General features: G+C 46.0%; 1 protein-coding gene across 1 annotated transcript in view; it reads left to right on the forward strand.

The window, feature by feature from the left end:
- Positions 1–93: 93 nt before the first annotated feature.
- The window catches only part of LOC127927447 (protein kinase C beta type-like), a gene marked incomplete at its 5' end in the record, with an annotated part of 50,721 nt that continues 28,314 nt past the window's right edge, over positions 94–22,500 (forward strand). Inside the window, 5 exons of the mRNA XM_052513917.1 lie at positions 94–185; positions 7,875–7,937; positions 10,269–10,407; positions 19,601–19,681; positions 20,550–20,657. Of these exons, the coding sequence (XP_052369877.1) occupies positions 94–185; positions 7,875–7,937; positions 10,269–10,407; positions 19,601–19,681; positions 20,550–20,657 (483 nt within the window). The remainder of the gene's footprint in view (positions 186–7,874; positions 7,938–10,268; positions 10,408–19,600; positions 19,682–20,549; positions 20,658–22,500) is intronic.

Raw genomic sequence — 22,500 nt, forward strand, 5'->3', positions numbered from 1 at the left:
TCTCTGCCCCCTCTCTCTCTATCTCTCCCTCTCCTCTCCTCTCTCTCTCCCCCCTCTCTCTCCTCCTCTCTCTCTCCCCCTCTCTCTCTCCAGGACAGGTTATATTTTGTGATGGAGTATATCAACGGAGGAGACCTCATGTATCAGATCCAGCATGTCGGCAAGTTCAAGGAACCTCACGCTGTGTGAGTAACACACACACACACACACACACACACACACACACACACACACACACACACACACACACACACACACACACACACACACACACACACACACACACACACACAGACACCACACACACACACACACACACACACACACACACACACACACACACACCACACACACACACACACACACACACACACACACACACACACACACACACACACACACACACACACACACACACACACACACACACACACACACACACACACACACACACACACACACCACACACCACACACACACACCACACACACACACACACACACACACACACACACACACACACACACACACACACACACACACACACCACACACCACACACACACACACACACACACACACCACACACAAATCGAGCCCTAAGCCATTAATCAATTCAAAGTTTACTTGTCAAATCAAAATCAAATTAAACTCTATTTGCCGAACAGGTGAAATGCTTACATTAGACAGACTGATAACCAACAGGTGTAGACCTCACAGTGAAATGCTGACTGACCAGCCCTTAACCAACAGGTGAAATAGACAACTCACAGTGAAATGCAGACTGACCCCTTAACCAACATAGACCTCACAGTGAAATGCTGACTGACAGGCCCTTAACCAACAGGTGTAGACCACAGTGAAATGCTGACTGACCCCTTAACCAACAGTGAAATGTAGACCCTCACCTGACGGACCCCTTAACCAACAGGTGTAGACCTCACAGTGAAATGCTGACTGACCAGCCCCTTAACCAACAGGTGTAGACCTCACAGTGAAATGCTGACTGACCAGCCCTTAACCAACAGGTGTAGACCTCACAGTGAAATGCTGACTGACCAGCCCTTAACCAACAGGTGTAGACCTCACAGTGAAATGCAGACTGACCAGCCCCTTAACCAACAGGTGTAGACCTCACAGTGAAATGCTGACTGACCAGCCCTTAACCAACAGGTGTAGACCTCACAGTGAAATGCAGACTGACCAGCCCCTTAACCAACAGGTGTAGACCTCACAGTGAAATGCAGACTGACCAGCCCTTAACCAACAGGTGTAGACCTCACAGTGAAATGCAGACTGACCAGCCCTTAACAACAGGTGTAGACCTCACAGTGAAATGCAGACTGCCCCTTAACCAACAGGTGTAGCCCAGTGAAATTAACCAACAGGTGTAGACCTCACAGTGAAATGCTGACTGACCAGCCCTTAACCAACAGGTGTAGACCTCACAGTGAAATGCTGACTGACCAGCCCTTAACCAACAGGTGTAGACCTCACAGTGAAATGCAGACTGACCAGCCCCTTAACCAACAGGTGTAGACCTCACAGTGAAATGCAGACTGACCAGCCCAGGTTAACCAACAGGTGTAGACCTCACAGTGAAATGCTGACTGACCAGCCCTTAACCAACAGGTGTAGACCTCACAGTGAAATGCTGACTGACCAGCCCTTAACCAACAGGTGTAGACCTCACAGTGAAAAATGACCAGCCCTTAACCAACTGACCAGCCCTTAACCAACAGGTGTAGAACAGTGAAATGCTGAGACAGCCCTAACCAACAGGTGAAATGCTGACTGACCAGCCCTTAACCAACAGGTGTAGACCTCACAGTGAAATGCAGACTGACCAGCCCTTAACCAACAGGTGTAGACCTCACAGTGAAATGCTGACTGACCAGCCCTTAACCAACAGGTGTAGACCTCACAGTGAAATGCTGACTGACCAGCCCTTAACCAACAGGTGTAGACCTCACAGTGAAATGCTGACTGACCAGCCCTTAACCAACAGGTGTAGACCTCACAGTGAAATGCTGACTGACCAGCCCTTAACCAACAGGTGTAGACCTCACAGTGAAATGCTGACTGACCAGCCCTGCTAACCAACAGGTGTAGACCTCACAGTGAAATGCTGACTGACCAGCCCTAACCAACAGGTGTAGACCTCACAGTGAAATGCTGACTGACCAGCCCTTAACCAACAGGTGTAGACCTCACAGTGAAATGCTGACTGACCAGCCCTTAACCAACAGGTGTAGACCTCACAGTGAAATGCTGACCGACCAGCCCTTAACCAACAGGTGTAGACCTCACAGTGAAATGCCTGACTGACCAGCCCTTAACCAACAGGTGTAGACCTCACAGTGAAATGCTGACTGACCAGCCCTTAACCAACAGGTGTAGACCTCACAGTGAAATGCTGACTGACCAGCCCTTAACCAACAGGTGTAGACCTCACAGTGAAATGCTGACAGGTGTAGACCAGCCCTTAACCAACAGGTGTAGACCTCACAGTGAAATGCTGACTGACCAGCCCTTAACCAACAGGTGTAGACCTCACAGTGAAATGCTGACTGACCAGCCCTTAACCAACAGGTGTAGACCTCACAGTGAAATGCTGACTGACCAGCCCTTAACCAACAGGTGTAGACCTCACAGTGAAATGCTGACTGACCAGCCCTTAACCAACAGGTGTAGACCGCACAGTGAAATGCTTACTGACAGGCCCTTAACCAACAGGTGTAGACCTCACTGTGAAATGCTGACTGACAAGCCCTTAACCAACAGGTGTAGACCTCACAGTGAAATGCTGACTGACAAGCCCTTAACCAACAGGTGTAGACCTCACAGTGAAATGCTGACTGACAAGCCCTTAACCAACAGGTGTAGACCTCACAGTGAAATGCTGACTGACCAGCCCTTAACCAACAGGTGTAGACCTCACAGTGAAATGCTGACTGACCAGCCCTTAACCAACAGGTGTAGACCTCACAGTGAAATGCTGACTGACCAGCCCTTAACCAACAGGTGTAGACCTCACAGTGAAATGCTGACTGACCAGCCCTTAACCAACAGGTGTAGACCTCACAGTGAAATGCTGACTGACCAGCCCTTAACCAACAGGTGTAGACCTCACAGTGAAATGCTGACTGACCAGCCCTTAACCAACAGGTGTAGACCTCACAGTGAAATGCTGACGGACCAGCCCTTAACCAACAGGTGTAGACCTCACAGTGAAATGCTGACCGACCAGGCCCTTAACCAACAGGTGTAGACCTCACAGTGAAATGCTGACGGACCAGCCCTTAACCAACAGGTGTAGACCTCACAGTGAAATGCTGACGGACAGGCCCTTAACCAACAGGTGTAGACCTCACAGTGAAATGCTGACCGACCAGCCCCTTAACCAACAGGTGTAGACCTCACAGTGAAATGCTGACTGACCAGCCCCTTAACCAACAGGTGTAGACCTCACAGTGAAATGCTGACTGACCAGCCCCTTAACCAACAGGTGTAGACCTCACAGTGAAATGCTGACTGACCAGCCCCTTAACCAACAGGTGTAGACCTCACAGTGAAATGCTGACTGACCAGCCCTTAACCAACAGGTGTAGACCTCACAGTGAAATGCTGACCGACCAGCCCCTTAACCAACAGGTGTAGAAATCACAGTGAAATGCTGACTTACCAGCCCTTAACCAACAGGTGTAGACCTCACAGTGAAATGCTGACGTACCAGCCCTTAACCAACAGGTGTAGACCTCACAGTGAAATGCTGACCTGACCAGCCCTTAACCAACAGGTGTAGACCTCACAGTGAAATGCTGACGGACCAGCCCTTAACCAACAGGTGTAGACCTCACAGTGAAATGCTGACTGACCAGCCCTTAACCAACAGGTGTAGACCTCACAGTGAAATGCTGACTGACCCCTTAACCAACAGGTGTAGACCTCACAGTGAAATGCTGACTGACCAGCCCTTAACCAACAGGTGTAGACCTCACAGTGAAATGCAGACTGACCCCTTAACCAACAGGTGTAGACCTCACAGTGAAATGCTGACTGACCAGCCCTTAACCAACAGGTGTAGACCTCACAGTGAAATGCTGACTGACCAGCCCTTAACCAACAGGTGTAGACCTCACAGTGAAATGCAGACTGACCAGCCCTTAACCAACAGGTGTAGACCTCACAGTGAAATGCTGACTGACCAGCCCTTAACCAACAGGTGTAGACCTCACAGTGAAATGCTGACTGACCAGCCCTTAACCAACAGGTGTAGACCTCACAGTGAAATGCAGACTGACCAGCCCTTAACCAACAGGTGTAGACCTCACAGTGAAATGCTGACTGACCAGCCCCTTAACCAACAGGTGTAGACCTCACAGTGAAATGCAGACTGACCAGCCCTTAAACAACAGGTGTAGACCTCACAGTAAAATGCTGACTGACCAGCCCCTTAACCAACAGGTGTAGACCTCACAGTGAAATGCTGACTGACCAGCCCTTAACCAACAGGTGTAGACCTCACAGTGAAATGCTGACCGACCAGCCCTTAACCAACAGGTGTAGACCATACAACAGGTGTAGTAGAGCTCACAGTGACCAGCTAAACAGTGAAATGCTGACCGACCCCTTAACCAACAGGTGTAGACCTCACAGTGAAATGCTGACTGACCAGCCCTTAACCAACAGGTGTAGACCTCACAGTGAAATGCTGACTGACCAGCCCTTAACCAACAGGTGTAGACCTCACAGTGAAATGCAGACTGACCAGCCCTTAACCAACAGGTGTAGACCTCACAGTGAAATGCAGACTGACCAGCCCTTAACCAACAGGTGTAGACCTCACAGTGAAATGCTGACCGACCAGCCCCTTAACCAACAGGTGTAGACCTCACAGTGAAATGCCGACCAGCCCTTAACCAACAGGTGTAGACCTCACAGTGAAATGCTGACTGACCAGCCCTTAACCAACATGTGTAGACCTCACAGTGAAATGCAGACTGACCCCTTAACCAACAGGTGTAGACCTCACAGTGAAATGCTGACTGACCAGCCCTTAACCAACATGTGTAGACCTCACAGTGAAATGCTGACTGACCAGCCCTTAACCAACAGGTGTAGACCTCACAGTGAAATGCTGACTGACCAGCCCTTAACCAACAGGTGTAGACCTCACAGTGAAATGCTTACTTACAGGCCCTTAAACATTTACATTTACATTTAAGTCATTTAGCAGACGCTCTTATCCAGAGCGACTTACAAACCCCTGTTGACTCCCAAACACGCATTCGCCTGAAACGAATTAGCATAACGCAGCGATCCACATCAAGGAGGCTTTGTTGCGAAATAGGAAGTTCAATTCTAGTTTTTAATTTTGGATTGGAGATGTTTAATGTCAGCCTGTAAGGAGAGTTTACAGTCTAACCAGACATCTAGGTATTTGTAGTTGTCCACATATTCTAAGTCAGAACCGACCAGAGTAGTGATGCTAGTCGGGCGGGCGGGCAGCGATCGGTTGAATAGCATGCACTTAGTTTTTACTAGCATTTAAGAGCAACGGAGTTATTTGGAGTTTTGTTAAGTGTCCAAAGAAGGGCCAGAAGTATACAGACAGAATGGTGTCGTCTGCATAGAGGTGGATCAGAGAATCACCAGCAGCAAGAGCAACCTCATTGATGTATACAGAGAAAAGAGTCGGCCCGAGAATTGAACCCTGTGGCATCCCCGTAGAGACTGCCAGAGGTTCGGACAACAGGCCCTCCGATTTGACACACTGAACTCTGTCTGAGAAGTAGTTTGTGAACCTGGCGAGAGAGTCATTTGTGAAACCAAGGCTGTTGAGTCTGCCGATAAGAATACGGTGATTGACAGAGTCGAAAGCCTTGGCCAGGTCGATGAAGACGGCTGCACAAGGGAGGGAGTGTCTTTTATCAATGGTGGTTATGATATCGTTTAGTACCTTGAGCGGGGTCTCTTGATGAAGCTTCACGTCTTTCTCAGTCACCGTTTTGAGTCAATATCCTGGATGGGCGGGGGCACGGTCCCAGTGATGTACTGGATGGGCGGGAGCACGGTCCCAGTGATGTACTGGATGGGCGGGAGCACGGTCCCAGTGATGTACTGGATGGGCGGGGGCACGGTCCCAGTGATGTACTGGATGGGCGGGGGCACGGTCCCAGTGATGTACTGGATGGGCCGGAGCACGGTCCCAGTGATGTACTGGATGGGCCGGAGCACGGTCCCAGTGATGTACTGGATGGGCGGGAGCACGGTCCCAGTGATGTACTGGATGGGCGGGAGCACGGTCCCAGTGATGTACTGGATGGGCGGGAGCACGGTCCCAGTGATGTACTGGATGGGCCGGAGCACGGTCCCAGTGATGTACTGGATGGGCCGGAGCACGGTCCCAGTGATGTACTGGATGGGCGGGAGCACGGTCCCAGTGATGTACTGGATGGGCGGGGGCATGGTCCCAGTGATGTACTGGATGGGCGGGGGCACGGTCCCAGTGATGTACTGGATGGGCCGGAGCACGGTCCCAGTGATGTACTGGATGGGCGGGGGCACGGTCCCAGTGATGTACTGGGGGCCTCGTCACCACCCTGGATCCAGTTGCAGAGGGATGTCCAGGGACCCAGGGCTCTGAGCTCGTCGTCGACCTCGGAGGGAACAGTAGTGTTGAATGCTTTGAACGGTAGCTGTTGGGGAATAATCAGAATTGGTAACATAGGTAGAGTGAGTTCTTATGATAAGCATCCTGACTGTTATTGTTTTCATCTATGTGGTGTACTCCAGGGGTCAACTCTGGGTCCTCTGCAGTTTTATTTAATCAATATGTTTGTTTTTTATGAATATACATTAGCAAGACAATTCATTCAAAACCATTGCCTTTAATATTAAATGATTGTTTCCTTTGCTTGGTTTTATATTCATCATATGTTTGTAAGTTACTTCTCATCAGAATGTTATTTTTGTATAATACTGTGGCAGGGTTGCAGTATCTGTTCTATGTCAAGATTAAGTTGCATGGGCCGCAGAGAGGGGAGAGGTCAAAGTGTCATCATGTGTAAACATATCTTTTGCTCCACTGTGTCTGTGTGCCAGTCACCCCCTACTTTTCCCATCGGGGAGAGGAGGATGGCAGTGTCTGGAATCATTCTATGCTCCCCGTGAGCTTGTCCAGGATTGGTTGTATTTAGAGTTGGTTGTATCTAAATGACAATTTGATACATGCCTGTTGATATGGAGGATTGGTTTATGGTTCTGGGTTTGAGTAAGGAGACAAAGCTGAATGATTTATTATGTCTATGCTGTCTGACTATGTGTGTTCTTTGCTATGAAAGGATCTCAGTTGCAATGTAGTGGGGGCTCTCAGAGAATTCATTGAGAGACACTGAATCGATCTGAGAGTCACAGGGTTGTGATAGAGCTCATATAATTAAAGATGGACTTTGTGATAACTAACTCTGACGTGTGTGTGTGTAGTTTGCTCTCATGATTTGGTAAATAGAGGACATTTCCACGACATAGTCCATGAACGTCACGAAGCTGTTCCTCTTGTCCAGATGTGTTTTTCGGCCGTGTGACTTGGGGAAGGAAATGGTTTTATTTCGGGCCTCTCCTCAGCTCTCTCTTTGAGAGTCGTTTTTGAGGGGTCGATATGCGATTGGACGGTTTTGAGGGGTCGATATGTGATTGGACGGTTTTGAGGGGTCGATATGTGATCTGTAAGTATGGCTAAAGATAGACCTTTATTCCTCTCCTTCTCTCTCCTTCTCTCTCTCTCTCTCTCTCTCTCTCTCTCTCTCTCTCTCTCTCTCTCTCTCTCTCTCTCTCTCTCTCTCTCTCTCTCTCTCTCTCTCTCTCTCTCAGGTTCTATGCAGCAGAGATTGCCATAGGTCTGTTCTTCCTTCATCTGAAAGGAATCATCTACAGGTGAGTCTACAGAGATATTCATCACAACATCATCTCAGACAGAGATACTCATCACAACATCATCTCAGACAGAGATACTCATCACAACATCATCTCAGACAGAGATATTCATCACAACATCATCTCAGACAGAGATACTCATCACAACATCATCTCAGACAGAGATATTCATCACAACATCATCTCAGACAGAGATATTCATCACAACAGCATTTCAGACAGAGATACTCATCACAACATCATCTCAGACAGAGATACTCATCACAACATCATCTCAGACAGAGATATTCATCACAACATCATCTCAGACAGAGATACTCATCACAACATCATCTCAGACAGAGATATTCATCACAACATCATCTCAGACAGAGATATTCATCACACCATCATCTCAGACAGAGATACTCATCACAACATCATCTCAGACAGAGATACTCATCACAACATCATCTCAGACAGAGATACTCATCACAACATCATCTCAGACAGAGATACTCATCACAACATCATCTCAGACAGAGATACTCATCACAACATCATCTCAGACAGAGATACTCATCACAACATCATCTCAGACAGAGATACTCATCACAACATCATCTCAGACACAGATACTCATCACAACATCATCTCAGACAGAGATATTCATCACAACATCATCTCAGACAGAGATACTCATCACAACATCATCTCAGACAGAGATATTCATCACAACATCATCTCAAACAGAGATATTCATCACAACATAATCTCAGACAGAGATATTCATCACAACATCATCTCAGACAGAGATACTCATCACAACATCATCTCAGACAGAGATACTCATCACAACATCATCTCAGACAGAGATATTCATCACAACATCATCTCAAACAGAGATATTCATCACAACATCATCTCAGACAGAGATATTCATCACAACATCATCTCAGACAGAGATACTCATCACACCAGCTTCTCAGTCAGAGATATTTATCAGTCTTGGCAGGAACTAATGGGATCGCTGTTGTCTGGTTGTAATTTGGATATTTTTGTACCCCGTGAACAGTACTGTACCATTCTGTCTGAGAGTCCAGTCTCTCTCTGTGTCGTCTCCTGTAGAGATCTGAAGCTGGACAACGTGATGCTGAGGGACACATTAAGATAGTCTGTCTCTGTGTGTCGTCTCCTGTAGAGATCTGAAGCTGGACAACGTGATGCTGAGGGACACATTTAGATAGTCTGTCTCTGTGTCTCGTCTCCTGTAGGGATCTGAAGCTGGACAACGTGATGCTGAGGGACACATTTAGATAGTCTGTCTCTGTGTCTCGTCTCCTGTAGGGATCTGAAGCTGGACAACGTGATGCTGAAGGACACATTAAGATAGTCTGTCTCTGTGTGCCTCTCCTAGGGATCTGAAGCTGGACAACGTGATGCTGAAGGACACATTAAGATAGTCTGTCTCTGTGTGCCTCTCCTAGGGATCTGAAGCTGGACAACGTGATGCTGAAGGACACATTAAGATAGTCTGTCTCTGTGTGCCTCTCCTAGGGATCTGAAGCTGGACAACGTGATGCTGAGGGACACATTAAGATAGTCTGTCTCTGTGTGCCTCTCCTAGGGATCTGAAGCTGGACAACGTCATGCTGGATGCAGAAGGACACATTAAGATAGTCTGTCTCTGTGTGCCTCTCCTAGGGATCTGAAGCTGGACAACGTGATGCTGAGGGACACATTTAGATAGTCTGTCTCTGTGTCTCGTCTCCTGTAGGGATCTGAAGCTGGACAACGTGATGCTGAAGGACACATTAAGATAGTCTGTCTCTGTGTGCCTCTCCTAGGGATCTGAAGCTGGACAACGTCATGCTGAAGGACACATTAAGATAGTCTGTCTCTGTGTGCCTCTCCTAGGGATCTGAAGCTGGACAACGTGATGCTGAAGGACACATTAAGATAGTCTGTCTCTGTGTGCCTCTCCTAGGGATCTGAAGCTGGACAACGTCATGCTGGATGCAGAAGGACACATTAAGATAGTCTGTCTCTGTGTGCCTCTCCTAGGGATCTGAAGCTGGACAACGTGATGCTGAAGGACACATTAAGATAGTCTGTCTTTGTGTGCCTCTCCTAGGGATCTGAAGCTGGACAACGTCATGCTGAAGGACACATTAAGATAGTCTGTCTCTGTGTGCCTCTCCTAGGGATCTGAAGCTGGAAAACGTGATGCTGGATGCAGAAGGACACATTAAGATAGTCTGTCTCTGTGTGCCTCTCCTAGGGATCTGAAGCTGGACAACGTGATGCTGAGGGACACATTAAGATAGTCTGTCTCTTGTGTGCCTCTCCTAGGGATCTGAAGCTGGACAACGTCATGCTGGATGCAGAAGGCCACATTAAGATCGCGGACTTTGGGATGTGCAAAGAGAACATGTTAGACGGTGTCACCACCAAGACCTTCTGTGGGACCCCAGACTACATCGCTCCTGAGGTGTGTGTGTGTGTGTGCTTGTGAATAATTAAGTTGATTATGTATCACACGTTAGTTTGACAGGAGAGACAGATGGTTCAGTTCCTAGTGTTAACACCTACTGTGTGAGAGAGACAACACACACACACACACACACACACACAAAACACTCACACACACTCGTAGTGCTGTAGACAGGTGAATCTGCGCTGACCATAACACACTATCATGATGATTAGACCAGGTTCACCTATCACCTATCATGATGTCTAGACCAGGTTCACCTATCACCTATCATGATGTCTAGACCAGGTTCACCTATCACCTATCATGATGTCTAGACCAGGTTCACCTATCATATCATGATGTCTAGACCAGGTTCACCTATCATGATGTCTAGACCAGGTTCACCTATCATGATGTCTAGACCAGGTTCACCTATCATGATGTCTAGACCAGGTTCACCTATCATGATGTCTAGACCAGGTTCACCTATCATGATGTCTAGACCAGGTTCACCTATCATGATGTCTAGACCAGGTTCACCTATCACCTATCATGATGTCTAGACCAGGTTCACCTATCACCTATCATGATGTCTAGACCAGGTTCACCTATCACCTATCATGATGTCTAGACCAGGTTCACCTATCACCTATCATGATGTCTAGACCAGGTTCACCTATCACCTATCATGATGTCTAGACCAGGTTCACCTATCATGATGTCTAGACCAGGTTCACCTATCATGATGTCTAGACCAGGTTCACCTATCTATCATGATGTCTAGACCAGGTTCACCTATCACCTATCATGATGTCTAGACCAGGTTCACCTGTCATGATGTCTAGACCAGGTTCACCTATCATGATGTCTAGACCAGGTTCATCTATCATGATGTCTAGACCAGGTTCACCTATCATGATGTCTAGACCAGGTTCACCTATCATGATGTCTAGACCAGGTTCACCTATCATGATGTCTAGACCAGGTTCACCTATCATGATGTCTAGACCAGGTTCATCTATCATGATGTCTAGACCAGGTTCACCCTATCACCTATCATGATGTCTAGACCAGGTTCACCTATCATGATGTCTAGACCAGGTTCACTATCTCTAGACCAGGTTCACCTATCATGATGTCTAGACCAGGTTCACCTATCATGATGTCTAGACCAGGTTCACCTATCATGATGTCTAGACCAGGTTCACCTATCATGATGTCTAGACCAGGTTCACCTAACATGCTGTCTAGACCAGGTTCACCTATCATGATGTCTAGACCAGGTTCACCTATCATGATGTCTAGACCAGGTTTCACCTGTCTAGACCAGGTTCACCTATCATGATGTCTAGACCAGGTTCACCTATCATGATGTCTAGACCAGGTTCACCTATCATGATGTCTAGACCAGGTTCACCTATCATGATGTCTAGACCAGGTTCACCTATCATGATGTCTAGACCAGGTTCACCTATCATGATGTCTAGACCAGGTTCACCTATCATGATGTCTAGACCAGGTTCACCTATCATGATGTCTAGACCAGGTTCACCTATCATGATGTCTAGACCAGGTTCACCTATCATGATGTCTAGACCAGGTTCACCTATCATGATGTCTAGACCAGGTTCACCTATCATGATGTCTAGACCAGGTTCACCTATCATGATGTCTAGACCAGGTTCACCTATCATGATGTCTAGACCAGGTTCACCTATCATGATGTCTAGACCAGGTTCACCTATCATGATGTCTAGACCAGGTTCACCTATCATGATGTCTAGACCAGGTTCACCTATCATGATGTCTAGACCAGGTTCACCTATCATGATGTCTAGACCAGGTTCACCTATCATGATGTCTAGACCAGGTTCACCTATCATGATGTCTAGACCAGGTTCACCTATCATGATGTCTAGACCAGGTTCACCTATCACCTATCATGATGTCTAGACCAGGTTCACCTATCATGATGTCTAGACCAGGTTCACCTATCATGATGTCTAGACCAGGTTCACCTATCATGATGTCTAGACCAGGTTCACCTATCATGATGTCTAGACCAGGTTCACCTATCATGATGTCTAGACCAGGTTCACCTATCATGATGTCTAGACCAGGTTCACCTATCATGATGTCTAGACCAGGTTCACCTATCATGATGTCTAGACCAGGTTCACCTATCATGATGTCTAGACCAGGTTCACCTATCATGATGTCTAGACCAGGTTCACCTATCATGATGTCTAGACCAGGTTCACATCTATCATGATGTCTAGACCAGGTTCATCTATCATGATGTCTAGACCAGGTTCACCTATCATGATGTCTAGACCAGGTTCACCTATCATGATGTCTAGACCAGGTTCACCTATCATGATGTCTAGACCAGGTTCACCTATCATGATGTCTAGACCAGGTTCACCTATCATGATGTCTAGACCAGGTTCACCTATCATGATGTCTAGACCAGGTTCACCTATCATGATGTCTAGACCAGGTTCACCTATCATGATGTCTAGACCAGGTTCACCTATCATGATGTCTAGACCAGGTTCACTATCATGATGTCTAGACCAGGTTCACCTATCATGATGTCTAGACCAGGTTCACCTATCATGATGTCTAGACCAGGTTCACCTATCATGATGTCTAGACCAGGTTCACCTATCATGATGTCTAGACCAGGTTCACCTATCATGATGTCTAGACCAGGTTCACCTATCATGATGTCTAGACCAGGTTCACCTATCATGATGTCTAGACCAGGTTAGACCAGGTTCACCTATCATGATGTCTAGACCAGGTTCACCTATCATGATGTCTAGACCAGGTTCACCTATCATGATGTCTAGACCAGGTTCACCTATCATGATGTCTAGACCAGGTTCACCTATCATGATGTCTAGACCAGGTTCACCTATCATGATGTCTAGACCAGGTTCACCTATCATGATGTCTAGACCAGGTTCACCTATCATGATGTCTAGACCAGGTTCACCTATCATGATGTCTAGACCAGGTTCACTATCATGATGTCTAGACCAGGTTCACCTATCATGATGTCTAGACCAGGTTCACCTATCATGATGTCTAGACCAGGTTCACATATCATGATGTCTAGACCAGGTTCACCTATCATGATGTCTAGACCAGGTTCACCAGGTTCACCTATCATGATGTCTAGACCAGGTTCACCTATCATGATGTCTAGACCAGGTTCACCTATCATGATGTCTAGACCAGGTTCACCTATCATGATGTCTAGACCAGGTTCACCTATCATGATGTCTAGACCAGGTTCACCTATCATGATGTCTAGACCAGGTTCACCTACATGATGTCTAGACCAGGTTCACCTATCATGATGTCTAGACCAGGTTCACCTATCATGATGTCTAGACCAGGTTCACCTATCATGATGTCTAGACCAGGTTCACCTATCATGATGTCTAGACCAGGTTCACCTATCATGATGTCTAGACCAGGTTCACCTATCATGATGTCTAGACCAGGTTCACCTATCATGATGTCTAGACCAGGTTCACCTATCATGATGTCTAGACCAGGTTCACCTATCATGATGTCTAGACCAGGTTCATCCTAGACCAGGTTCACCTATCATGATGTCTAGACCAGGTTCACCTATCATGATGTCTAGACCAGGTTCACCTATCATGATGTCTAGACCAGGTTCACCTATCATGATGTCTAGACCAGGTTCACCTATCATGATGTCTAGACCAGGTTCACCTATCATGATGTCTAGACCAGGTTCACCTATCATGATGTCTAGACCAGGTTCACCTATCATGATGTCTAGACCAGGTTCACCTATCACCTATCATGATGTCTAGACCAGGTTCACCTATCATGATGTCTAGACCAGGTTCACCTATCATGATGTCTAGACCAGGTTCACCTATCATGATGTCTAGACCAGGTTCACCTATCATGATGTCTAGACCAGGTTCACCTATCATGATGTCTAGACCAGGTTCACCTATCATGATGTCTAGACCAGGTTCACCTATCATGATGTCTAGACCAGGTTCACCTATCATGATGTCTAGACCAGGTTCACCTATCATGATGTCTAGACCAGGTTCACCTATCATGATGTCTAGACCAGGTTCACCTATCATGATGTCTAGACCAGGTTCACCTATCATGATGTCTAGACCAGGTTCACCTATCATGATGTCTAGACCAGGTTCACCTATCATGATGTCTAGACCAGGTTCACCTAACATGATGTCTAGACCAGGTTCACCTATCATGATGTCTAGACCAGGTTCACCTATCATGATGTCTAGACCAGGTTCACCTATCATGATGTCTAGACCAGGTTCACCTATCATGATGTCTAGACCAGGTTCACCTATCATGATGTCTAGACCAGGTTCACCTATCATGATGTCTAGACCAGGTTCACCTATCATGATGTCTAGACCAGGTTCACCTATCATGATGTCTAGACCAGGTTCACCTATCATGATGTCTAGACCAGGTTCACCTATCATGATGTCTAGACCAGGTTCACCTATCATGATGTCTAGACCAGGTTCACCTATCATGATGTCTAGACCAGGTTCACCTATCATGATGTCTAGACCAGGTTCACCTATCATGATGTCTGTCTAGACCAGGTTCACCTATCATGATGTCTAGACCAGTTCACCTATCATGATTCTAGACCAGGTTCACCTATCATGATGTCTAGACCAGGTTCACCTATCATGATGTCTAGACCAGGTTCACCTATCATGATGTCTAGACCAGGTTCACCTATCACCTATCATGATGTCTAGACCAGATTCACCTATCACCTATCATGATGTCTAGACCAGGTTCACCTATCATGATGTCTAGACCAGGTTCACCTATCATGATGTCTAGACCAGGTTCACCTATCACCTATCATGATGTCTAGACCAGGTTCACCTATCATGATGTCTAGACCAGGTTCACCTATCATGATGTCTAGACCAGGTTCACCTATCATGATGTCTAGACCAGGTTCACCTATCACCTATCATGATGTCTAGACCAGGTTCACCTAACATGATGTCTAGACCAGGTTCACCTATATCATGATTCTAGACCTCTATCATGATGTCTAGACCAGGTTCACCTATCATGATGTCTAGACCAGGTTCACCTATCATGATGTCTAGACCAGGTTTCTAACATGATGTCTAGACCAGGTTCACCTATCATGATGTCTAGACCAGGTTCACCTATCATGATGTCTAGACCAGGTTCACCTAACATGATGTCCAGGTTCACCTATCATGATGTCTAGACCAGGGTTCACACCTATCATGATGTCTAGACCAGGTTCACCTATCATGATGTCTAGACCAGGTTCACCTATCACCCATGATTCTAGACCAGGTTCTAACATGATGTCTAGACCAGGTTCACCTATCATGATGTCTAGACCAGGTTCACCTATCATGATGTCTAGACCAGGTTCACCTATCATGATGTCTAGACCAGGTTCACCTATCACCTATCATGATGTCTAGACCAGGTTCACCTATCATGATGTCTAGACCAGGTTCACCTATCATGATGTCTAGACCAGGTTCACCTATCATGATGTCTAGACCAGGTTCACCTATCATGATGTCTAGACCAGGTTCACCTATCATGATGTCTAGACCAGGTTCACCTATCACCTATCATGATGTCTAGACCAGGTTCACCTATCATGATGTCTAGACCAGGTTCACCTAACATGATGTCTAGACCAGGTTCACCTATCATGATGTCTAGACCAGGTTCACCTATCACCTATCATGATGTCTAGACCAGGTTCACCTATCATGATGTCTAGACCAGGTTCACCTATCATGATGTCTAGACCAGGTTCACCTATCATGATGTCTAGACCAGGTTCACCTATCATGATGTCTAGACCAGGTTCACCTATCATGATGTCTAGACCAGGTTCACCTATCACCTAGACCAGGTTCACCTATCATGATGTCTAGACCAGGTTCACCTATCATGATGTCTAGACCAGGTTCACCTATCATGATGTCTAGACCAGGTTCACCTATCATGATGTCTAGACCAGGTTCACCTATCATGATGTCTAGACCAGGTTCACCTATCATGATGTCTAGACCAGGTTCACCTATCATGATGTCTAGACCAGGTTCACCTATCATGATGTCTAGACCAGGTTCACCTATCATGATGTCTAGACCAGGTTCACCTATCACCTATCATGATGTCTAGACCAGGTTCACCTATCATGATGTCTAGACCAGGTTCACCTATCACCTATCATGATGTCTAGACCAGGTTCACCTATCATGATGTCTAGACCAGGTTCACCTATCATGATGTCTAGACCAGGTTCACCTATCATGATGTCTAGACCAGGTTCACTAGACCAGGTTCACCTATCATGATGTCTAGACCAGGTTCACCTATCATGATGTCTAGACCAGGTTCACCTATCATGATGTCTAGACCAGGTTCACCTATCATGATGTCTAGACCAGGTTCACCTATCATGATGTCTAGACCAGGTTCATGCTGTCTAGACCTATCATGATGTCTAGACCAGGTTCACCTATCATGATGTCTAGACCAGGTTCACCTATCATGATGTCTAGACCAGGTTCACCTATCATGCTGTCTAGACCAGGTTCACCTATCATGATGTCTAGACCAGGTTCACCTATCATGATGTCTAGACCAGGTTCACCTATCATGATGTCTAGACCAGGTTCACCTATCATGCTGTCTAGACCAGGTTCACCTATCATGATGTCTAGACCAGGTTCACCTATCATGATGTCTAGACCAGGTTCACCTATCATGATGTCTAGACCAGATTCACCTATCATGATGTCTAGACCAGGTTCACCTATCATGATGTCTAGACCAGGTTCACCAGGTTCACATATCATGATGTCTAGACCAGGTTCATGATGTCTAGACCTATCATGATGTCTAGACCAGGTTCACCTATCATGATGTCTAGACCAGGTTCACCTATCATGATGTCTAGACCAGGTTCACCTATCATGATGTCTAGACCAGGTTCACCTATCATGATGTCTAGACCAGGTTCAGGTTCACCTATCATGATGTCTAGACCAGGTTCACCTATCATGATGTCTAGACCAGGTTCACCTACATGATGTCTAGACCAGGTTCACTATCATATGTCATGATGTCTAGACCAGGTTCACCTTCACCTATCATGATGTCTAGACCAGGTTCACCTATCATGATGTCTAGACCAGGTTCACCTATCATGATGTCTAGACCAGGTTCACCTATCATGATGTCTAGACCAGGTTCACCTATCATGATGTCTAGACCAGGTTCACCTATATGTCTAGACCAGGTTCACCTATCATGATGTCTAGACCAGGTTCACCTATCATGATGTCTAGACCAGGTTCACCTATCATGATGTCTAGACCAGGTTCACCTATCATGATGTCTAGACCAGGTTCACCTATCATGCTGTCTAGACGTTCACCTATCATGATGTCTAGACCAGGTTCACCTATCATGATGTCTAGACCAGGTTCACCTATCATGATGTCTAGACCAGGTTCACCTATCATGATGTCTAGACCAGGTTCACCTAACATGATGTCTAGACCAGGTTCTACTCTACTCTGTCATACTCTATACTCTATTGTATTTATATTCTATTCTCTACTCTATTATATTACTCTGTTATACCTATTACTCTACTCTGTTATCTCTATTGTTATATTCTACTCTATTATACTATTATTCTCATTCTATTCTATATTCTTCTCTATTCTACTATATACTATATTCTACTGTTATATTACTCTATTCTACTCTATCTCTATTCTACTCTGTTACTCTATTGTATTCTACTATATTATACTCTATTCTTATATGTTATATTCTACTCTACTCTGTTATACTCTATACTACTCTATATTATATTATACTTTACTCTATTGTACTCTATCTACATTCTACTCTACTCTGTTATACTCTATTATATTCTTCTACTCTATTATACTATTCTCCATTATATTCTTCTATTATATTCTACTCTATTCTACTATATTCTACTATATTTCTATTTATATTCTACTCTATATTCTCTCATTTATATTCTTATACTCTATACTCTATTATATTCTACTCTATTATACTCTATTCTCTGTTATATTCTACTCTACTCTGTTATACTCTATACTCTATTATATTCTCTACTCTACTCTATTATTATTATACTCTATTCTACTATTATTCTACTCTGTTATACTCTATATTCTACTCTTACTACTCTATTCTACTCTTACATTCTACTCTACTCTATTCTACTCTATGTATTATTCTACTCTATATTCTACTCTATCTTTTACTCTATTCTACTCTATATTCTACTCTACTCTATTTACTCTATTATATTATACTCTACTCTATTCTACTCTATTCTCTATTTCTACTCTACTCTATTTATTCTCTATACTCTATTATATTCTATTCTGCTCTATTCTACTCTATTCCTATTCTACTATATTCTACTCTATTTTATTCTTCTCTATTCTACTCTATATTCTACTTTACTCTGTTCCATTCTACTCTATTTCTCTATTCTATATCTCTGTATTCTACTCTCTGTTCCACTCTCTATATTCTCTATTCTACTCTATTCTACTATATTCATACTCTATTTTACTCTATTCTACTCTGTATTCTACTCTATTCTATTATATTCTACTCTATTCCTCTGTATTCTACTCTACTCTGTTCTACTCTCTATTATACTATATTTTACTTTTCTACTCTACTCTATTCTACTATATTCTACTCTATTCTACTATATTCTACTCTACTCTGTTCCACTCTACTCTATTTTATTATATTATTCTCTACTATATTGTATTCTACTTTATTCTACTCTATATTATACTCTACTCCATTCCACTCTACTCTATTCTACTTTACTCTATTTCATTCTACTCTATTCTATTATATTATAATCTCTTCTACTCTATTCTGCTCTCTTCTATTCTTTTATATTCTACTCTATTCTACTAAATTCTATTCTATCCGTACTCTCTTCTAATCTATTCTGTTCTTCTATATCCTCTCCTCTCCTCTCCTCTCCTCTCCTCTCTCTCTCCTCTCCTCTCCTCTCCTCTCCTCTCCTCTCCTCTCCTCTCTCTCCTCTCCTCTCCTCCAGATCATTGCGTACCAGCCCTATGGGAAGTCAGTGGACTGGTGGGCCTTTGGAGTTCTGCTGTATGAGATGCTGGCTGGACAGGTAGGTGTGTGTGTGTGTGTGTGTGTGTGTGTGTGTGTGTGTGTGTGTGTGTGTGTGTGTGTGTGTGTGTGTGTGTGTGTGTGTGTGTGTGTGTGTGTGTGTGTGTGTGTGTGTGTGTGTGTGTGTGTGTGTGTGTGTGTGTGTGTGTGTGTGTGTGCACATGTGCACATATGTTAACATTTACTGTGGATATTAACCAATCCTGTCCTCTCCTCCTCCCTCTGTCCTGTCCTCCCCTCCTCCCTCTGTCCTGTCCTCCCCTCCTCCCTCTGTCCCCTCCCCTCCCCTCTGTCCTGTCCTCCTCCTCCCTCTGTCTGTCCTCCCCTCCTCCCTCTGTCCTGTCCTCCCCTCCTCCCTCTGTCCTGTCCTCCCCTCCTCCCTCTGTCCTGTCCTCTCCTCCTCTGTCCTGTCCTCCCTCCTCCTGTCCTCCTCTCTGTCCTCTCCTCCTCCCTCTGTCCTGTCCTCCTCCTCCTCCCTGTCCTGTCCTCCCCTCCCCCTCTGTCCTGTCCTCCCCTCCCCCTCTGTCCTGTCCTCCCCTCTGTCCTGTCCACCCCTCCCTCTGTCCTGTCCTCCCCTCTGTCCTGTCCTCCCCTCCTCCCTCTGTCCTGTCCTCTGTCCTCCCTCTGTCCTGTCCTCCTCTGTCTGTCCTCCCCTCCCCCTCTGTCCTGTCCTCCTCCCCCTCTGTCCTGTCCTCCCCTCCCCCTCTGTCCTGTCCTCCCCTCCCCCCCCTCTGTCCCCCCCTCCTCCCTCTGTCCTGTCCTCCCCTCCCTCCTCTCTCTGTCCTCCCCTCCCCCTCTGTCCTGTCCTCCCCCCTCTGTCCTGTCCTCCCCTCCTCCCTCTCTGTCCTCCCCTCTGTCCTCTGTCCTAGCCTCCCTTCGACGGTGAGGATGAGGATGAGTTGTTCCAGTCCATCATGGAGCATCACGTCTCCTACCCCAAGTCTATGTCCAAGGAAGCTGTCGCCATCTGCAAAGGGGTGAGGGGGAAAACACACCTCCTAATAACTTAATTGATTGTTTGTCTTCCGTTTCACTGCAATTGAGAGAGAGAGAGAGAGAGAGAGAGAGAGAGAGAGAGAGGAGGAGGAGGAGCGAGCATCAGGTTGGGAGAGAGAGAGAGAGGGGGAGGGAGGAGGAGAGAGAGAGAGAGAGAGAGAGAGAGAGAGAGAGAGAGAGAGAGAGAGAGAGAGAGAGAGAGGAGGTTGGAGAGAGAGAGAGATTGGAGAGAGAGAGAGAGAGATTGGAGAGAGATTGGAGAGAGAGGTTGGAGAGAGAGGGGAGAGATTGAGAGAGGAGGTTGGAGAGAGAGGGGGAGGGAGAGAGAGAGGGGAGGAGGGGGAGGGAGAGGGGAGGGGGATTGGGGAGGGAGAGGGGAGGAAATGAGGGGAGGAGGTTGGATAATGAAATGCAGTATGTCTCCTCTCCTCTGTCCTTCTGCAGTGTTCGTTCTGAAGAGGAGCTTTTCTCTGTCAGTCTTCCTTATACTCTGTTTATCCATCCTCTAAACACACACACACACACACACACACACACACACACACACACACACACACACACACACACACACACACACACACACACACACACACACACACACACACACACACACACTCACAGCTCAGTTATCCAGCAAAGCAGAGTCCATCCCTCTCAATCAAACCTCAGTCTCGTCCTCGACCGTTACCCTTCAGTAACCACTTCCATCACACACACACACACACACACACACACACACACACACACACACACACACACACACACACACACACACACACACACAACAGGACACATAAAACACACACAACACCCTCATTCCACACACATAACACACACACACACACAGGGGATTGAAGAGGATATAAAATAGAAGCCCTCATTCCATTGATAATCCAGTGGGGGCTCTCAGAACATAAAGGGGAGGAAATGTCAGAGAGGTTTAGCGCCAGCCAGACGTGATGCTATCTTCCCTCTCCTCTCCTCTCCTCTCCTCTCCTCTCCTCTCCTCTCCTCTCCTCTCCTCTCCTCTCCTCTCCTCTCCTCTCTCTTCTCATTTCCTCCTCTCCCCTACCCTTCTGCCACTCTCCTCCTCTCCCCTCCCCTAAACTCCTCCCTCTCCCCTATCTCCCTCTCTCTCCCCTTATTTCCCTCCCCCTCCCCCTATCTCCCTCTCTCTCCTCCTACCTCCCTATCTCCTTCTCCCTCATCCTATCCCCTCTCTATCCTCTTATCTGCTATCTCCCTCTCTCTCCCTATCTCCTATCTCTCACACTCGTTATCTATCCACCTGGTTCTATGTAAAGTACTGTGTTATCTGGTTCTATGTAAAGTACTGTGTTATCTGGTTCTATGTAAAGTACTGTGTTATCTGGTTCTATGTAAAGTACTGTGTTATCTGGTTCTATGTAAAGTACTGTGTTATCTGGTTCTATGTAAAGTACTGTGTTATCTGGTTCTATGTAAAGTACTGTGTTATCTGGTTCTATGTAAAGTACTGTGTTATCTGGTTCTATGTAAAGTACTGTGTTATCTGGTTCTATGTAAAGTACTGTGTTATCTGGTTCTATGTAAAGTACTGTGTTATCCCTATGGAGCCTGTTATCTCTATGTAATCTGGTTCTATGTAAAGTACTGTTATCTCTGTCCCTATGGTACTGTGTTATCTGTTCTATGGAGCCTCTAATCTGGTTCTATGTAACCCCCTCCCTGTCTGGTTCTATGTAAAGTGTCCTCTAACCCCTCCCTAACCTCTAACCTCTAACCCCCTCCCTGTCCCTATGGAACCTCTAACCCCCTCCCTGTCCCTATGGAACCTCTAACCCC

The sequence above is a fragment of the Oncorhynchus keta genome, unplaced genomic scaffold (genome assembly GCF_023373465.1).
Source record: "Oncorhynchus keta strain PuntledgeMale-10-30-2019 unplaced genomic scaffold, Oket_V2 Un_scaffold_1413_pilon_pilon, whole genome shotgun sequence".
Lineage (NCBI taxonomy): Eukaryota > Metazoa > Chordata > Actinopteri > Salmoniformes > Salmonidae > Oncorhynchus > Oncorhynchus keta.